The 20,251-nt window shown below is 38.8% G+C and overlaps 1 protein-coding gene across 6 annotated transcripts in view; it reads left to right on the top strand.

The window, feature by feature from the left end:
- Positions 1-20,251, top strand: part of enox2 (ecto-NOX disulfide-thiol exchanger 2) — a 233,394-nt gene that overhangs the window by 47,268 nt on the left and 165,875 nt on the right. For 5 of the 6 annotated variants that reach the window (XM_057348899.1, XM_057348903.1, XM_057348902.1 and 2 more), the window contains exon 2: positions 11,949-12,029. In XM_057348899.1, coding sequence (XP_057204882.1) covers positions 11,996-12,029 — 34 coding nt within the window. In that variant the 5' untranslated portion in view covers positions 11,949-11,995. Of the gene's footprint in view, positions 1-11,948; positions 12,030-20,251 lie in introns of those variants that run through there. The other variant, XM_057348904.1, reaches the window with a different exon arrangement.

Genomic DNA, 20,251 nt, shown 5'->3' with positions numbered 1-20,251 from the left:
CTGTTATGCTGAACACAGAGAGATATTTGGAAAAATGTTCGCAACTGAAATTTCTGGGACATCATTGACTACCATAGTTGGAAAAATTAGTGTATCTTTTTTTTGTTCTGTTGAACACAAAGAAGATATTTTGAAGAATGCAGGACAGCAAACTGTTCTAGGGCACCTTTGTCTACCATTTACATTTTTTCTACAATGGTAGTCAATGATCTCCCAGAAATGGCACTTGCTAACATTTTTCCAAATATCTTTCTTTGTCAACCCAGGAAATATGCCTGGACTTGTCAGATCTACACGACATAAATATTTGTAAAAAAAATCAATTGACTAATGGATAGGAATGCATCATCAAGATTATAAAGATTAGCCTGTGAACATATTTTCGAACCACACCCAAGCTGTTTCTGTGACCTTCCTAAAGTTAGGCAGCTTGTAGCACCTGCTGTCTGACTTCTTATTCCTCAGGGAACACTTTCACTGCTTTAGGGATATAAATTACCGGAGGATATTGTAGTCGCTGTATTTAACCTGCAAAAAGCTTCAGATTTCGTTCAACTTACATTTGGCAGCATCTTTTAATACTGTTATTGTGACGCCCTAGACATGGGAATATTTGATTTAATTTATATTGCACTGATATTTCAGGTAATAATTTCGATGTTCACTGTTGCCATGGCACCTTCTGGGAAAACAGGCCCGTCGTGAATGCACTTTGCGAATGTTTTATTTTTTTGTGGGTAGAAAGCCATAAGTTATGATTTTGAGAGAGCGAATAAGCGAAACGGATAATAAACGGAGAAAGCGTGCAGCGTAATATCATCTGGCCGGCAGAGGTTCAGATAGAGCGGCTAACAGGGTGAAGCGTAACCTCGGTGTCGGCGGGCTTCGCCGGTCATTTACATTCGTAGGCACGTCACCCAGGATGAAGTTAATGACCTTAGGTGTCGCAATCAGCCTTGATGATGGCGACTCACAATATGAAGGAATTGGTATTCACTGTGTCCGCTGAAAACAATGAATTATTAATGCCGGGATTCAAGCAAACACTCTGAAGACACGGAAAGGACGCGTCTGTGCGGTAAATGGTGGAGGGAGTACAGAATGTAAAGGTGCTGGGCAGGCGGTCAGGGGTGAGAATGTCATTTCATTTTTAAGACTGAATTGAATGTGAGATTTTACCATTCAGCAAATTGGGTTTTCTGTGTTGATAACTTCGGATACTTGAAGGAACAGTTCACCCAAAAATGAAAATTCTGTCATCATTTACTCACCCTCAGATTGTTCTAAACCTGCATAAATGTCTTTGTTTTGCTTAACACAAAGGAAGATATTTGGAAGAATGTCAATAACAAACAGATCTCATCCCCCATTGACTCCCATAGTATTTATTTTCTCTACTATGGTAGTAAATGGGGAGTGAGATTAGTTTGGTTACTGACAAATCTTCATTTGTGGAACAACCTGAGGGTGAGTTAATGATGACAGAATTTTCATTTTTGGATGAACTATCCAGTTTAAGGCATAGTTCACCCCAAAAAAGGTCCCCATTGACTTTCTATAGTAGGACTATTAACTTAAAGGGACAGTTCACCCAAAATGAAAATGTGTATGACTTTCTTTCTTCTGCAGAACACTGAAGATATTTTGACGGTAACCCAACAACATTGGCCCTCATTGACTTCCATTGTATGGACACAAAACCACTGAGACATTTCTCGAAATATCTTCTTTTGTGTTCCACTGAACAAAGAGTCCTATACAGGTTTTGAACAACATGAGGGTGAATAAATGATGAATTTTTACTTTTAAGTGAACTATCCCTTTAAATTTGAGACTGAACTTTGGGCTCGATCCTGATGCTTGAATTGAGATGTATTTCTTTTCCTTTACGGCAAAATTTGTTATCGATAAATCGCTGCCAGATTCTTAATCTGCCAGACCCTCAAATGAGCGGCGAGAGACGGCTGTGAATGATTTCTCCAGATCGGCACATTTTCCTGTCCAGCACGGCTGTTAAATGAAGCACCTTTGGCACTCGGCCTGGTTATTCAGCACATACAGAGACATCTGTCCTGCTGTGCTCACACTGTTAGCGTTTCAGTCCTGTTTGTTCGGTGGTAGAACTGAAAAAGTGCCTCGGCTAGGTCGAGGCTAATTGATTATCTATTGTCCCACTGAGGCACTAGTACATCCAGAGGTAGTGTTTCTTAAAACGGCTTTTATAGAGAAGCAGCGTGTCTGGTGGGACCTTTACATCAGGAGTGTCGCGGCACAAGCACTATCACTCAGGAAGTCAGAGATCATCAACACATCTGGAGTCCCACGGGGCTGCCGGCTGGATTCAATTGACCTCGGTACAAAGGAAGATAAAAGCTTATGCAGTGGCCATTTACTGTCCGTAGTGGCAGTCCTGCTGATTTGACCAGCGCTGTAGTGTGAAGCTTTGTATTTGTCAAAATGTGCTTTTGAGAGTTTTTTGCAGATACCAATCTTTTTTCGGGAATGTTGAACCAGCGCCATCAGCACGGTCACCAGGGCTTCCCACCGCAAATCTCCTGAAACACATCTTGGGCAAGTACTGTATGTGAACAAACACAGCGAGATTCATTTCACACATTCTTGCGTGCCAAAACTTGCAAAGCAACACGCACTGCCTTCTCAGCGTTTCTTCGAGGTGTTATAGCGAAAGAGGCAATTCGTGTAAACCATCGTCTTTCGAGGTGGTATTTAATAAATCTTCACTGATGTTGCGTCCTGAATTCAATTTATTCCCTGTTAATCTGCATTTTTATTTCAGGCAGAAGTTAAAAAGAAGTTTGAATGGGCTGGTCTCGCATTGTCCAACATTTATGTTCTCATTAGTTTTATTTTGCTCAAACTGCTATTACAGTCATACCATTATCTTTTATGAGAGGTACTTTACTGCAGAAGCTTTATTTTCCCGTGACTCTTCAACTCTGTGTTGTTGTCTCATTAATTAGCAAATATTTGTTCTTTTAATAGCAACACAAAACAAACACAATAAACTGCGGAAATGGTGCTGACTTAGTTGTGACAAAATCTCGCACAAATTCACTTTCTAAAAAGTTGAGAATTTCATGGCTATGGTTTTCTAAAAAAAAGTTTCAGCAGCGTTCTTGAACTTTATGAACACATGTCAGTGTGGATTTAAGTCTTTTTTTCTTGTATTTTTTCTCAACATGTGAGAAAATGTTGGTGTGTCCTCCTAGGTTGTTTGTATTTACAAAGTCGCCACAGATGTGTTTTAATTTTAATGCTTTTGTTTTTAATTTATTTATTAAGCCACTGTAAACTGTTTATTTATATTAAGAGACCATTTTAATATTCTTTTTTAGTTTTTCTGAATGTACTATGTATAGGTATGTGTTTAGGTAAAAAGATCATTTTTGCTTAATTCTGTGAACTACTAACAATATTTTCCCCAAATTTCAAATAAAAATATAGTTTCTATTTGCATTTCTTTGCAGAAAATGAAAACTGGAGAAACGGGTCAAAATAACAGGAAAGATGCTCTGTATTTTTTCAGACCTCAAATACTGCAAAGAAAACACGTTCATATTCACTTTTAAGCAATACAACAGTAATATTTGTACATGTAATTATAAAAAAGTGATACCCTTGATTTTTATCACAGTTTTCATGTGTCTTGTCATGTCAGTCTTTCACATTGCTGTTGGACGACTTTATGTCACTCGTGAGGTTTGATTTTGTTGAAATTCAACAAACACTGGACTGGAATGACCATCATACATCTAGATAAGCTGTCTCTTAATATTTTCCGTTTCAATATCATGTTTTGTGTAGATGTGCTATTTTGGAATAAATAAAAAAGCTTGTACCAAATTACCATCAACTACATGTTGGATCAATTGATTCTGCCATGTTTTACAGTGACGCCCCAAGCACATAAACTTGGCACTTAAAGAACATTTGGAACTTCCCACTGATAATTACATGACATTCTTAGAGTTTATGTTATTTCAACTCGTACATCTGATATGTTCAACACTTGAACGCATCATTTGTTCATGTGGAAGATCAGGCCATTCTCATGAATTGCGTATAAATAACACGCGCGTTGCATTATCGTGAAATACGTACGCCAAAGTTCGATTTTGCGTGCATAAATACGCCTATTTTTGCGTGCATATGATACGCCAATTTAGCGCGCGTGCATATTAACCGGCAATTTGTCTTATTAACCTGTCCCATAACCCAAACCCTAAACCTAATGTTAGCATGCGTGCATATTATAACCTCTACCCTAACCCAAACCCTAAACCTAACAGTATTATTTTAATTATTTCAGTGTTTCCTCTTCATGTACGTTTCAAAATGGCTGCTCTCCAGCGAGGTGCATGCAAACATTGGCGTATTTATGCACGCAAAATCTAACTTTGGCGTACGTATTTCACGATATTGCAACAGCGTGTTATTTATACGCAATTCATGAGACCGGGTTGGGAAGATAGAGTTATTATCTTTAGCTGGATTTCCGGTATCTGTTAATCCTGCTCTAAACAATATTCGGATACGCTTTGTGCTCTTTCCACCCCTGCGCTGTGTTTTTTCTAAGACAGTGACATACGAGGATAATAAGTGCAGATAAAAAGGCCATTTCAGAAGCACTCTCACATCAGATGCCAGGCGGCGAGTTGCTTCCTATGCTAACAAACCTAAAATATTGTTAGCCAAGCTAATAGTATACTATTCTGTATTTGATTTGTGATTTATGAAATGTCACAAATCACAAGTGACTCATGACGTCACGGCGTTATGGAAGGTCACGAGCGGTCTTGTCCAAATGGCGCAAAAACGAATTTCAGACATTTTTTACTGAACATTAATGTCCTCATGCAGAACTTCATCAGCGCAACCCAGAAAAAAGGACACTTTGGGAGTTTTGCATGCAGGCCAAGCAGTATTGTAAGACAGTCATTTCTTTATTTGAGATTGTGGCTAATAGGTCCACAGGCAGAATGTGGAACGTTACGGGTTGATTTCTATGTGCTGTCGCCGTGCAGCATGCAGTTGTGTTTAATGGCGTGACTGGTTTGCCCATGGTTTATTATAGGTTGATGTTTGGGTGGTTAAAGCTGCCGCCGCGCAGCTAAATTGGTTTCGTACAACAGATCGTGCTTTGGCTATAGGCATACATATAACATGCGTTTTTGTGTTTGTTTTTATGCTGTATCCTATAATCACACTGGCATCCTTCTTTATTCTCGGCAGCAACTAATTTTTGCCTCTGTTATTTATTCATATTAAACTAAGCGGCTCGCCCATGGCACAGTCATAACTTCAGCCCTGGCACAAAAAAAATAATAATACGTTCCCGCGGCTATGCACAGGACCATGTAAAAGCAGCTTCGTATCAGCTGAAGTGAGTCGAAATAGTCTTGGACCCGCGTTCCGCCTGCGCGTATTAGTTCCCGAACCGCAAATGACACTTGATAATTATTCCACCCGTCACATCAAATATTAGCGGTTCACCCGACGGGTGCCCGCCGCGTGCAGGACTCTGAGGGACACTGTACATTCTGCCAACGCTTCGCTTTTTCCTGATGTAATGATAAAACTTCCATTTTGTGTGTGTGTGTTGACCTATTTTTGTCACATTTTATTGAATGAAGAAAGTGTGTATGACTTCAGCTGTTTTGTTTTGGTAGTGTTCAGGGGCGCTGGTTTCGTGCTGTACCTCGTGTTGTGTTGTGGTGAAGATGAATGCTGTTCGATGGGCTGATCTGTAATCTCCTGATTCTGTCTGATAAGACCCTGTTCGGCGGAGGCGGTCCACTGATCTCTGCCATCTGTGCCACGGTGGTCCGGCACTCTAATTCTGCACCTTTAAAGAAGAATAATGTGTGTTCTCAAAAACCTTTTGGTTTGTCTGGTCGTATCAAAGATTGAATTGTTATCTAAACCCAAACGGTTTCTTTCTGGTTAGTTTGTTGTGTGGTAAGCGGCAGCATGGGCTTTAAAATAGATCTCTTGCATTTCAGAAGCCAGATAATCATATGGTGACAGCACTTTTCTTTTTGACTGAAGCAAACCTTTGAAACAAAATACACAGGTCTTTTCCACTAATCTTAGACTAAAGCTGTCTCTGATCCTTTTAGATGCCTATAGTTTAAAAAGCCACTTCATTCTCTTACCATTGTAAAACTATACCATATAAACCAAATGCAAGCAGCACTCAGCAGACATGGATAAGAGCCTGGCAATGCTTTCCTGAAGCTAATGTCAATTGAAAAAGACTAAAAGCTTTCTTTTCTTCACAGTACTGAGGAAGACATTGAAAATGCCTCCAGTGTTACAGCGTAAACCTCAAATGTGCTAGACTGTCTCCTTGCTTCCAGTATTACAGACCAATCTGGCGTTTGAGGTTTGGCGTTTTCTGCAGGATTTGAGATTTGTTTGGTACGTCTGGCTTTCATTTATGGTATCTGCTGAGACTGTGAATGTCTCAAGTGATGATTTGTGAAGACGATTTTACTTAGCAAAGAAAGAACAGACTTGGCTCATAGTTCAAGTCTTTTTAGCGATAAAAGTAAATTATACAGTAGATTTGTGTTTGTATTTGTAATGTGCCATGTTGCTTTAGGTTCGTGTGTAAGACGTTTTAAAGGTCAGGTCTCTCTATTGTCCAACATTTATGTTCTCATTAGTTTTATTTAGCTTGAGCTGCCTTTACAGTCACATCATTATCTTTTATGAGACTTTACTGCGACTTTATCTCCCACTTTACCAGAAGCTTTGTTTTCTTGTCACTCTTTAACTCTATTTTTTGTCTCATTAATTAGCTAATATGTGTTCTTTTAATTGCGACACAAAACAAACACAATAAACAGCTGGAATGTTGCTGACTTTTTTGTTGTGGTAAAATCTCACCCAACATCCCTTTCTTTAAATCCCAAAGGTGCACTTGAAAATTTCCTGAAGTGTCTGTTCATCCAAAAAATGTGACGATGCACTTGGATGTTTACCGTCATCTGTCAGCATGAATGTAAACAAAGTTGCCTAAATAGTCTATAAAGCAAGTACAGTTAGTAACAAAGGATGAAGAACTTTATCTAGTTGATTAATCTTCTTTTTTTTGTATTAGGGCTGTCACAATATCAGATTTTCAATACACGATAGTCATGGCCAAAATAATTCACAATACCGATATTGTCATGGCACATGTTGAATTATAAATAAATAATACTACCAGTCAAATTAATATTTAGTTTGGTTTATTTTGTGTTCATTTGGTTTATTTAGTGTATAGTCAGAGACGGGGGCAAAATGTTAAAGGGTGCAAAACCGTCACTGTCACCAATATGTCGCATTGTCAACCAGATACTGGCACTGAAATGTTTATTATATTATATTTCTAATATTGGCTCGAAAGGTTACACATTTTGTCTATTAAAAAAATAGTTTCATGCATTTTTCTGATTTGATTTCAGTGTTTCCTTTTCTTTAATGGCGAACCAAAACGAACCAAAAATATATATGTACTTCTCATAACAACATATTGTGTTGTCTGTTTCCCATACATAGATTTATTTGTCGCGGCCTGCCACACTATCAACACTAGCCGCCACGAATACAATTTTAATGACTCTCATTTACATTTGAATTTTACTATTTAAAACAGCTTAATTCATTGTAGAGTTGCGAGCGTTGCTCAGCACCTCTCTCTCTCTCTCTCTCTCTCTCTCTCTCTCTCTCTCTCTCTCTCTCTCTCTCTCTCTCTCTCTCTCTCTCTCACATGTTGCGTGCAGCGCCTCTCTCTCACATGACAGTGAACGAATTAAAAGGTGGCGGTGTTAAAAATGCGTTCCTCGGTGTACTTGCCTTTCCGTGTAAATGTCAACATTCACAGATGTTATTCCCAGAGAAAACAGCTGATCGAGTTTATCATGACTTTACGAAAGGTTAGCAGAGTTTCCCACACCCTTTCTCTATGTGCTTGGTGTGAGTCTGTGTGCGAGCTCTCACCCTCGTACGGTGCGGTGCGCAGCGCACGCGTTCTGTAGTTGTAACTCTGTGCAACAACAACAACAGTGTATTCTCCCATATTTCTGAATTTGTGCCGAATTGTGTTCACTATACGTGATCTACAATAAAACTATCACTCGCATTTAAAATAAAAAAACGCCCCAATAACACATTCGCGACACAGTCTTAAAATCCTTTGGGGAACACTGGATTTGTATTTTTTATTAATATTATCATTTAATCACGGTTATTGATATCATGATTTTTGTCAATACTGCTATACTCTGACACCCCAAGTCTGTAAGTTAAGGTTATGTTTTATGTTTGCATTTTATTCCATTCTTACGTTTGGTATTTATTGTTTTTCTTTTACATTTATTTATTTGTCATTTTGCACATTGTCATCACATAAAATATTGTGACTAAAACTCATGTGTCGTAAAATGGATGGATAGGACATGTACAAATATAATACGATAATATCGATAATAATTCATTATTTTTTACAAACGGGAATGCCGTGCTTGCTATATATGGTGATTTTGGTTATTTTACTTTATTTTTTATCATGCTGTCTCTAAGCTTAGTGTGCTGACTACCTAGACAGCATTTCGGGCATCACAGACGTTAAAGTGTGCCAGCTGTGCAGGTTTTGATACACAGACAATGGGGTATATGCACACGGGATTATGGCGTACTTCCGCTAAAATCTCAGCCAGCAAGGTCACTTCCGCTGTCATAGTACTAAGGGGATTTTTAACCAAGTGATAAAGATGTGTTTAGTAAGAAAACGTTGAAATTTGGCGAACTACCTCAGTGATAATAAGTGCAAAAGTTCACTTTGCTTTTTTCATATTTGTTGATGTACCTTGAAACGGATAGCCTGAAGTGCTTCTTCTTTTGGGTTGTCAACGTATGGCGAAGTGTTTGAATAATTAGACTCACGTTGTCGACCGTAATCCTATGTGCATCCTGAAGCGAAACGCCATTGTTCCCTATGGCGCCGGATGTAACAGCCTGGCTGAGATTTTAGAGGAAGGACGTCATCAACCCGTATGCATATACCCCATTTTATCTTAACCAAACTAAAGCTCTTCTAACAAGTGACAAATCTTCTAAATGAGAATTAAAACATCTGTTCCTTAGCAGATGATAGAATGTAGCCTACTCTGTAAAATGACTAAGGGCTTATTTATTATTTTACCTATGCTGAGAAATAAAGCACAAGTTATGCACGCCTCATTTCTCTGACTAAATATATCCTCATATGAGATGTATCCTTCGCTCGATAGGAGGGAAGATGATGTGTGCTTCATGCTGGTCGGGGCTATTACTGTATCATTTTCATTGCGCCACTGAATAAAATCTCACCTCGTATAAATTCAAATGCATTTTTAATGTCCATTTTGCCCATATGTAGCGTTATATGCCTGATAAGTTCAAACGCTTTGCTAAAAGGCCTGCAAGCTACAGATGTATTTCACATTATGTAGTGTTATTTATCATACAGAAGGTTTTTATATCTAGAAAAATGGATAATGGTTAGAAAACAATTCTTATTGTGCTTATCACCCTCAGCCTGTTGTAAAGTGAAAAAACGGTATTAGACAGTTCTTGAAAAGGGTAAACATTTCACTTATTTATAACCTATTTATATATATATTGCATGCCATTTTCACTCTATCTCTCCTATAATCTTATATTTAATGTTTTTGTGTTCCATGTGTAAAAATATGCTTTGGCCCTACAGATGTGTCACGCGAGTGTCGCCTTTCGCAAAAAGGTGCGTTTACATCTTCTGTTTATCTGCATTTTTACTTTTAGATGTTCTGCACAGCAACTTTGTTTTCCCCATCTGTCTGAGATAAAATAAAAAAAAGAAGCTTTTTATTCAGCTTCTATTTGAATAACTTCTGACCTACACATCAAAGCCGTGTTGTGATGTTTCTGGTCTCTTAAAATCTCAAGTGTCCCTCCCTTCAAAACTCTGCACCTCAAAGACGTCTCAGCTAACCCGATATCAGGAAACCTGAACACATAACAAGCAGAGAATATTCTGTGATTGGCCAGAACAGCGTGGGCCGCTTCCCAGACTCTTTTGTTTTGCCTAGGGGCTGTAACAGAGACAGGTGTGATTTCTCAGGACACTTATTTCAAAGATGTCTGTCAGAGAGCAGGGCCATTTTATGGGAGGTATGTGGAAAAAAAAGATGGAGGTGTTTGAAAAAAAGGTGCTTGAAGAAGATTTGAGACTAAAGCGCATTGTTTACACACAATACAATACAATTCTCAGCCAAGACACACTAGGCTGTCGATAACATGAATGTGCTAATGCTTTGTAGCCAAATTATGTGTATGAATGCTTCTGAATTTGGCATTATTTTGAATGTGTGTTAGTTCTCAGAAATATTGGGTGAGACGAAAACAGCTGAAGAATGAAAACAATTGAAGCTTTATCTACAGCGTGTCTAAATGTGGTGGATTATCACTGAAAAGTGTTTTGACTCTTTCCTTAGTTACCTATCCTTTAACTGTCACATTATAATGATAAGGATTTAACAGGAATTTCTCTATTAAATTCCAAATTACCCACAAGATTTGGATACAAGCGTTTAGATCATATGACCATGTAGCGAGGAAGGCGGGACGAGAGCCGTGGGGCAGGCATGCGGGACCGGTGCGCGCACATCTGATACTCATTATCACTCACGCCACCGGCCCCGCCTTCCTGCCCCACGGCTCTTGTCCCGCCTTCCTCGCTACAGACCAGATATCAGATTTACATTTAAAAGGACAGGTCACCATAACATAAATATTCTGTATTTTTGTACCCTCATGTTGTTCAAAATGTGTATATCACTGATGTGCTTCTAAACCTCGAACCTCCATATTTCGTGGTTTTGAATTTTTTGCCAAATCATTAGTATTATTAGTCTCCCTTTTGTCACTGGGTTTTGCAAATATCTAACCTATAAAAACTATTAAAAAAGCTTCTTGCAAAGTCATTTTACAAAATTTCCATTTCCTGAAAAACAGCTAACTTGGACATACGAGGTTTCAGAGGGACAGCGATAAGACTACTGTGGAACACAAAAGAAGATATTTGGAGAAATATCTCAGCGGTTTTGTGTTTGTACAATGGAAGTCAATGGAGGCCACTGTCGTTTGGTCACCAACAATCTTCGAAATATCTTCATTTGTGTTCGGCGGAAGAAAGAAGGTCAAACAGGTTTGGGTGAATAAATAATCAAATGATTTTCATTTTTGGGTGAACTGTCCCTTTAAATGTTACGTCACGTTTTTATTATTCCAAATAATTATTCTTATTACCATTTCATTTTTATTTTATGTCGTGTGGTGTTCTTTGTAAGGGTTAAAATGAGAGTTTGGAGAAAAGCTGTGTTATTTAACTGTGGCGAATGTCAAGAGGTTAGAGTTCATAACTGCTTTCTGGACTAAGAGGTCAAAGAGAACATGACAGACGCACTGCTGTTTGAAGAAGACCTTGTCTCTCAGGACACGGGCACAACTCGCTTGTCTGCACGTTGTTTTCATGTACTGTAGCCTACATCATGGTTTGATTTCATTCATGTTTCCAGAACGGTGTTCTCTTGGTTCATTTGTAAATCGAAAGAAGCCAAGTGATGTAAGAAAGCACTCTTTATTTCTGTCCTTTCAATTATAGATCTAACCGAAACCTTTTGAAGGGATTTTGAAGAAAAAGTTATTCAGAATGCACAAGATGAGAGGTTAGATGCATATTGCATCATTCTTGCTATATAGTTTGCGGGGCAGATGTTGCATGGTTATGAAATGGTTGTCACTTTCAAACTATAGCAAAACACAATGTCTCTCTATCCTAGTGGAAATTCCCCTGCGGTTTATAGAGGGGTCAGGGTCTCCTGATGTTTGACAAGGAACTAAGCATGTTTTGTTTTCAGGGCCCTGTCACTGAGACATCGAGTGTCCCGAGTCGTCTTTCCACGTGATGTTCCAGGACTACAGATCTGGTCGAGCTGTAGGTAAGTTATGCATTCCTCTGACAGACTTTCTCTCGTGTTGACGTGCCATCAGAGACCCTTTAAGCTTTTCGTTTCCAGGCAGAGGATAGATCTCACTGCAGAGAAAAGGGATTCGTTTGACGCGACCTGATAAGGCCGTCGCTGTCCCCGTGAGAGGCAGGTTTTCAGTAATAAGAGGTTTGGCGCGTTTCTTCTCCAGTTCTTTGGCATTTGTTGTGTCACGAACAGGTGGAAACGTATTCCAGAGCAGTTTTCTGTTCGGGCTTTTTAAATGACAGGAAATTTAGATTCAGAGCTCAACGGACCGCTTTAGCATGTGAAGACGATATTGCTTCAGATGTGTTTTGTTTGGCAAACCAAAAATGAGTTTAGTTTGTCTCTTGAGTGTTAGAAATAACCCAAATGTTCATGCCAGCAGACTAATGGGTAGAACTTTCCAAAGGAAACAAGAAAAAAGGGGTTCTGTAGGAAATTCTGGGTGGATAGACGGACTTTCTTTTCTTTTTCCCACGTACACCTCGTCTAAACTTTGTCTAGAAGTATACATGCTTTGATAAATGCTTTGTTTTTGTTAAAGTCGGCATGGAACTGAAGTCGCGGTGGTGTTGTCTTCCAAATTATGACTATGTCGGAGTACAACTTCTTTACGAAAAATATAGGGCGGGGCTTAATTCCAGCCTTTTTCAAAAAATAAGAATTGTTCATTTTGATTTCATGGTGACTTTGAAATGATTCTCAGTGTTATTTTATTCAATTCTTTGCTAAATGCATCAAATGTTAGCAAGACCAAAATTACGGACCAACTAAAGATTTGGGCTTTGAATACGCTTAACAATTCTTACATCTGACAGTCACATGAGCGACACGTCTTCTGTCGGCAGAGATCTCTCTTGGGCACAGGAGAATGAGTGTTAGAAATCAAATCCCGACAGGAGAATTGAGCTCGGCGGCTGTGACGTGAAAAAAGGTCTTTTAATTTCCAGAATGAGGAGCGTGTGGAAGATGAGCGTGTCCTTTCGTATTAGACTCTGTGTGGGGTGTGCAGGTTGGCTGGCTCATGTTGAATCTGGAGGCAGGTGTCCTGGCTGTCACACGGCTCTGCCCTCCCCACAGGTGGCAGGTTTACACCGCGATGTCCCGCTGCAGCTGTACGGGGGCAGATTGTCTCATTTACACAGTGACTTTGCTTCCATGCCCAGCACCCACTTCACCGCAGAAGAACCGACAGGTGACTTTCTCTTCTATAATCAAGGACAACTTCAATTCAATTTTATTTATATAGCGCTTTTCACAATGTGCATTGTTCCAAAGTAGCTCTACAGGAAAAACACCGAAAAGGTAAAATACAGCACAGTGCAAGCAAGATCATAATAATAAATCATATCTAATATCAGCAGTCTCCCGTTGAGCAAGCCAACACGGCCCTGTGGCAAGGAACCCAAACTCCAATGATAAATAAATGGAGAAAAAAACCTTGGGAGAAACTAGTCTCGGTTGGGAGGGCCAGGTCTCTGACGTGTCGCATCTGCAGTGACTTTGATCATATAACAATGTTATTCATATGTGAAATTAACAAAATGTATGTTGGGTAGCTTGTAAGACTAGATGATGGATTTGGGGGTGTGGTCTAAGGGTAAACACTCATTTCCACACATTGATCTGTGACACCCATGTGACTAATGCTGTGTTCACACCAAACGCGAACAATGGTGTTCCTCGCTCTTTATTTCTGGCGGGAAAAGATTGTTATTTATATTAAAAACGTCACGCAACAGGGAGTGTCTTTACACGTCCAGACCCATCAAACAGTAGGTGTCAATGAGCTCTTTGCGCTAATTTCTCACTCAAATGAAACCTTTTCAACTTTCAAATGAAACCTTTTCAATCGCGCCGCCCGATTCGTGTCATTCGCATCGCCCAGCACAAGTTCGCGTCTTTGCATTGACTTTGTATGTAATTCATTCGCACAAATCGCTTAATTCGCGTTTGGTTTGAACATAGCATTCCTTGATGCTGCCCGCTTTCTTTTTTAAAATAGTCTTCTGTCCTTTCTTTGCTCTCTTTTAAATGTAAAATTTCTAAATGAAAACAACTGAAGACTTGATAGACATTTCCAATTTAATAGTCTGGATTGACCGGATTTGGCTGTATTAGTCTTTTAACAGCACTGGTAGTCGTTTTTTGCATATTTTATTTTTGCTAAGATCACTTCAAGTGAAAGAGAACACTTTTATGACAATTGCACCGCAAATTATTTTCTGGGAAATCAAAGTCATTGAAACTGAATCCTGCTTGGACTAATTTGTGTAGTTTCACCTGAATAGTTACAAGCAAGATTAGTAGTTATGCCATACTTTAAAAATATATGTTTTTTAAGGTCTGCGTATAATGGTAGTCAAGTTTTAGCACAATCGTTTCTCAGTGATACATTCATATTAGTACTGGTATCAAAATATCTAAATTTTTACTATTTATTTATTTGACTTGTAATAAAGTTTCAAGTTCTGAAACATATGGTATGTTTTTATTGTACCGACCGTTACCTCTTATGATTTGTTATTAAATGACCTTTACATCTTTCATTCAAGTATATTCAGTAGACAAGGTTAACTGTGAACTGAATGTGCAAAAAGCAGCTTTTCTATCTCCTCTTCATTCTGAAGGTTAAAGCGATTATTTCAGGCAAAATTCAAAATTTTCCCATGTTTTACTCACCCTCAAGGCATCCTAAACGAATATGATTTTCTTCTGGAAGAACAATGCAGTCGTTGTTATAATCCCATGTATCATTTTACTTCCAAGCGGTAGAATGGCGAGGATAGTAGTTGACTTTTTGTTGACATCCATCGATCAAAGCACGGTTCGACACGGCTCTGTGGTCTTAACAAAGGTTTTCTGAAGCGAATCGATGCGTTTGTTTAAGAGAAATATCCATATTGACAGCGCTATTAACGTTAATGTTTAGCTTCCGTTATCCCTTGGGCTGCGCGTGCACTGATGCTTGCTTTCTTAAGTTCCGGTGACGAACGTGGCATTTTCCGTTTTGAGCCAATAGGATGTCGCTCCTATATGCGGAAGCATTTGTTACCGTCATTTGCCGGAAAGCAAGCATCAGTGCGCACGCAGCCCGAGGTTGTTCTTCCAGAAGAAAATCATATTCATTTAGGATGCCTTGAGGGTGACTAAAACATGGGAACATTTTGATTCAGTAGTGAAATATCCCTTTAAAACTCACTTTCAATGGTCAGTGGTAATCTTGGTCAATGTGTCTGCAAAACCGTCCAAAGCTTTTTAGAATCTGATCACAAATGAGAAGTGCTGCGGGTGCAATAACACCATGTCATTCTGTTTTGACAGGCGATCAGTTTTCTCGCAGCTAACACGTTACATTCTGGAGGAGGAAGCGTATGAATATTAGTGGCAGCAGAGCACAATACATCATATCATGAGCAAGATGAACGATTATCAGTGCATGAATCAAACTCGCATGGAATGCAGACAATTTCTGACATGGTTTTCAGTGCATCTTTTGGTTATTGTATCTCTGTGCGTGGGCACGAACAAATCATATAAAACTCGCTCACGGTAACATTAACGTTTCCTACGTGGTGCATGCACACAACAGTATCTCACAGGAGGTGGATCACACAAGCTACCGTGTCTTTACTCTTATTGGTTGTTGCTGCATCGAGTCACTATTGATTGCTAGACACGCCCACATTGTCATTGCTGTCGCCAGAAATCTGCAACTCTCATATTATGAGTAACAGAATAATCATTTTTGGATAAAATTCCAAAAAAAGGGGTTTATGTGACCGTGAGGTGCTGAGCTTTTCTGGCTGCTGTCACATTGCACTCAGTTCAGTTCACCTTAATAAATCCCACTTGTGACGGCATTTGTTTAATATAACAAAAGGACTGTAAAATGACCATTTTGTTATGCATTTTTCTGCCGCCTGGTTAAAGACTCGCAATTAATTTGTTCACTTTTTTGCCTTCCCAAAAAGTTTTATTTCAATGTCTTCATAAGATGAAAGTGCTGAAAGTTCACGAAAACAAGATCTGATTCAGCCTCTTAATTTGCCTGTTGATGCATGCGCTAAATATGCCTGCTATTAAAATGGCCAAAACCACCAAATGGCACAGAATTGCAGCTCTGCCTGCCAAAACTCAAAAGCTCTGTTAAAATGCTTGAAACTAACTCTCGCCACAAAACCTCCACAGTCGCCTCACTGGATAAGAGCATTGTGGAGTGGAACACAGTGTCCTGACCTAAAGTCCTTTAGTGATAAGGTGAGAAGTCCTGCTGTTCTTCAGGTCTCATGGATGCCAGTCACCGTCAGCTAACCTGAAGTATCTGTGCATTTGTCACTTACAGGTTGCTGAAATATTGACGATGACTCACTTTGTATTTATTGTCTTGAAGGTGCTGTGTGTCATTTTTGGAGGATCTAGTCACAGAAATGCAATATAATATACATAATTATGTGTTCAGAGGTGCATAAAGACCTTACTTAATGAAGCGTTATGTTTTTATTACCTTAGAATGAGCTATTTCTATATACACACACCGCGGGTCCCCTTACATGGAATTCACCATGTTGTTTCTACAGTAGCCCTAAACGGACAAACTGTTCTACTGCAAAAACGTGACAACATCTTAGTTCTGTGTCAGCCACCGTAGTGGTGGAGTGAGCCATTGGTTGCAATTCGCAACCTCACCAATAGGTGCCGCTAAAATCTCGAGTGCAGTATAAAATACTCATCTCTTCATTTAGTAGTCTGAAACAAGGCTTAGATAAGGGCTGCACGATTAATCGTGATTTTCTCTAAAAATCATGTAAATCGATCCGTCTAGTGCTACTATGATGTTACGGCGATTTCGATTATGTGTTCATGCACAGCTTGTTCGTTAAGCACGGCTCTTTGATCGGTAGGAAGTGCTGTTCTGTCTGAAATCACTATGAGTTTGAGTCGCTTATAACGTACATTTCAAAAAGCAACACCCGTCAAACATCATCATTTTAGAAATACTTTAGTATCATGAAAATAGCCGAGAAGGCTTGAAAAGCAGTGATAGAAAGATCCCCACAAGCATTTTTTGGAACTATGGCTGTGTCACAATTAGCTCCCTTGTTAAGTAGTCAAGGCACTGATCAGGGAGTCTGCCATTTTAAGGGTGTCCCAATCGCAAAATCCTTCCAATACACTGAAACGTTCTTTCCCTAAAAATTCCCACAATGCAACGCAAAAACCAGTGAGCATCGATGCTCCCTATGTTCCATTACCAGAAATCACGTGAACAACTTTTAAAGCCGTTTATCTGAAATCGCACGAGCCAGCTCAATAAACTTCATGAAACGCGCTAAACTTTTGAAAAGACAAACGCTTATTTTATTTTATGTATAAACACACGTTGTTAGACGTGCAATCTACTTAACAGTTACATATAATAATCGACCAAATTAATGCACGGACATGTAACATAATAATTAAAGCGTTTCTCATATGCACTTCAAACAGTATAAAAAAAGTCAGAGAGTTGTCGGTTTTGCCGGTTGTTATTTAAAACCAGCTGTGAAGTATCACAACGCGGTTAAGCAGTCACGTCACAGGAAAATAAGGGATCCGTGTCCAGGGCTTTTGAGTTACAAAATTTGAGTTACTGTATATTTTATTACAGTTACTTTTAAATGAGTGGTAATCATAACAATTGGTTGGAACACTTTTGAAGAAAGTGCACAATTGCTGGTTGTATTTATTAGTGTTTTTCGCTCAGTGTTGAAAATACAAGCTTTAAAGCAAAATCATAGTATTCAATAGGAAGTGCAATTACATGGATGTAGTGATTACCGATTTAATGGTTTACCGTGATAATAACGTCCAACGGTTAGTATTACCGCATCATATTTTAATTACCGTTAAACCGTACCAGCGTTACGGCTTGAAAAATCCTGTCCAGCATCAAACAAAGTTATCAAGAGTATAATAACGTAGTTGCAACATGAAACGTGGGTTTTATTCATTTATGAGATTGAAACTCCGTTCAGCTTGTTTCTTCTGCTATGAGCACTGTTATGAGGCGAGCGCAGATGTCATGCTGCTTTCTCCTGGGTCCTAAAGTACACCCATTTCTCACAACACACGCAGACAGATGATTTGCTAGTGTTGTGTTATTGTGTCTGTTATATGAAAATCGGATTTATTCACCTAAGGTTGTGTTTATTTTAGTGCTGTCAATAGATTAAAAAAAAATAACTAACTAATCACGCACAGCTTTTATGTTTTTAAATATACTTTTACATTCTAATAATTTCACATTTTATCTCCAAATTAATGTAGAAACAACACATTTCTTTAACAACATCATTTTATGAATGAAAGCCAACTTTTTTCTGCTGTGCCTGTGTAACAGGTAGGAAATATACAGAAAATAAGTAAAATTCTGGAACATTTTACAGACTTTACTGCTATACATGAAATAAAGAAGAATCCTTGTTAAAGCTCAAAATCAATCACAAAATCACATATGGAAATAGTTCAACTTTTCGGAGTGCCGCGCAGAGTGCCGCTGGTCATTGGAAGAGAGAAAGAGGCGCGGCTCACATTTTCCATGTGGTTTTAGATGCGAAATGTGAATCGGGCCTTAATGTTGTTAAATATTTTTAACGCGTATTCAGAAAAAAATAATCGCATGCGTTAACGTTGGCAGCCCTAGTTTAATTTGAACTAGGAATCTTTTACCTCATGCCCCCAACATGCCATGACTAATATTAATGTTATTTATTTGATGTAAATCAAACAAAAGAACATTTACAGGTAAACTCAATATAAAATTTGCTTTTACAATAGTACTTTTTTGACATTCCCAGAACATGTTAATAAAACCGTGACGATATTGACAACCGCGATAATTTTGTTCACTATAACCGTTATCTGAAATTTTCACACCGATACATCTCTATTGTTATTATTTCTAAAGACAGAACCTCTTGTTTGTGACATCACATCCTGTTCATGGTCTGGAAAAATGTTGCCTGTTTACACAGCCTGACACTGTGTCTACGCCGGACATGTGCACATGATATAAGGTGACCCAAATGAATTCCAGTTTAGCTCTCATGATTTTAATGACCCAGCGTTTTACACGTGAGCTTTCCTTGGCTTTATTCCACTAGAATGTTTTACCCCCTTTTTCCCAGCGAAATGTAACGTCGAAGATTTACAGCTTCCTCTTAATTCAACCCATACGACAAATTCTTCTCAAGAATCCTTCACAAAAACGTAACGACTAAAACCTGGGTAATTTGCTTCTATCTGATGCAATATTAAACTAAATGATCTTTTTATGTCAGCTTTCATAAAAAAGCAACTTGCCGAATCACATAGTTGTTTGAAATCCGTATAAAAGGAGAGCAACGAGTCCCTCAACTTTCCTTAAATTAAATATGAGCACACAGCAGATTTTAATCATTTTCTGTGAGGTGAGAGAATTCATTTGATGCAGCTTCGAGGTTTGGCCTGGTTTTATTGTATCGACTTTGTACAGACAAGATCATTGTATGTGTGACTAAAAAAATACGCTTAATCGCTTAATAAGCACATGATACCAGTCGGTGCTCCTAAAGACCAAACAAAACATCTATCACACGTCGCATTAACGTGGAAAATCAGATGTTGCGGGTGGAAACGCATGTTATTGTATTTGCTGTTTTTTAAGCCAAGGGCAAACCTCTCCTGCTGGGAGCACGGTTGGTGTCTCTGAGAGGAGAGAACTCGCTCGGCTTTGTAGAAGTGAAGCATCTTTCAGGCACCTATACTGAAGCTCTATTACCAGCAAATATATCATAGCTGGCAGGTAGGGGAATTAGGATCTATACTTTTTCTTTTCCTAAACTCTGAATATTCACAGAAAATCCAGACCCTATCAAGTTAGTAGTAATAATTGTTCCTATGGGCAAGAGTTTTAATCCGTGATGTGGTGCATGTTGAAGTTTGGAGGGGGAAATGACTGTTGGATTGGAGTAAATCAGATGAAAGTGCACTTGTTCAGACAGACTTTGATTTTACTTATTGGGTTAATTTACAGAAAAGAGCCGTGGCATGTAAGAAAGCTCTTATGTGAAACCCTCTCTTTGTTTTTGAATAAAACATTAGAATAACATATCAAAGTCTACATTTTTATTGCTTTTAATGTGTCACTTTGATGATTTGATATGTAA

This window comes from Triplophysa rosa, linkage group LG13 (genome assembly GCF_024868665.1).
Source record: "Triplophysa rosa linkage group LG13, Trosa_1v2, whole genome shotgun sequence".
Taxonomy (NCBI): Eukaryota; Metazoa; Chordata; class Actinopteri; order Cypriniformes; family Nemacheilidae; genus Triplophysa; species Triplophysa rosa.
Note: the sequence above shows the minus strand (reverse complement) of the source record. Positions and strands in the feature narration are given on the sequence as shown.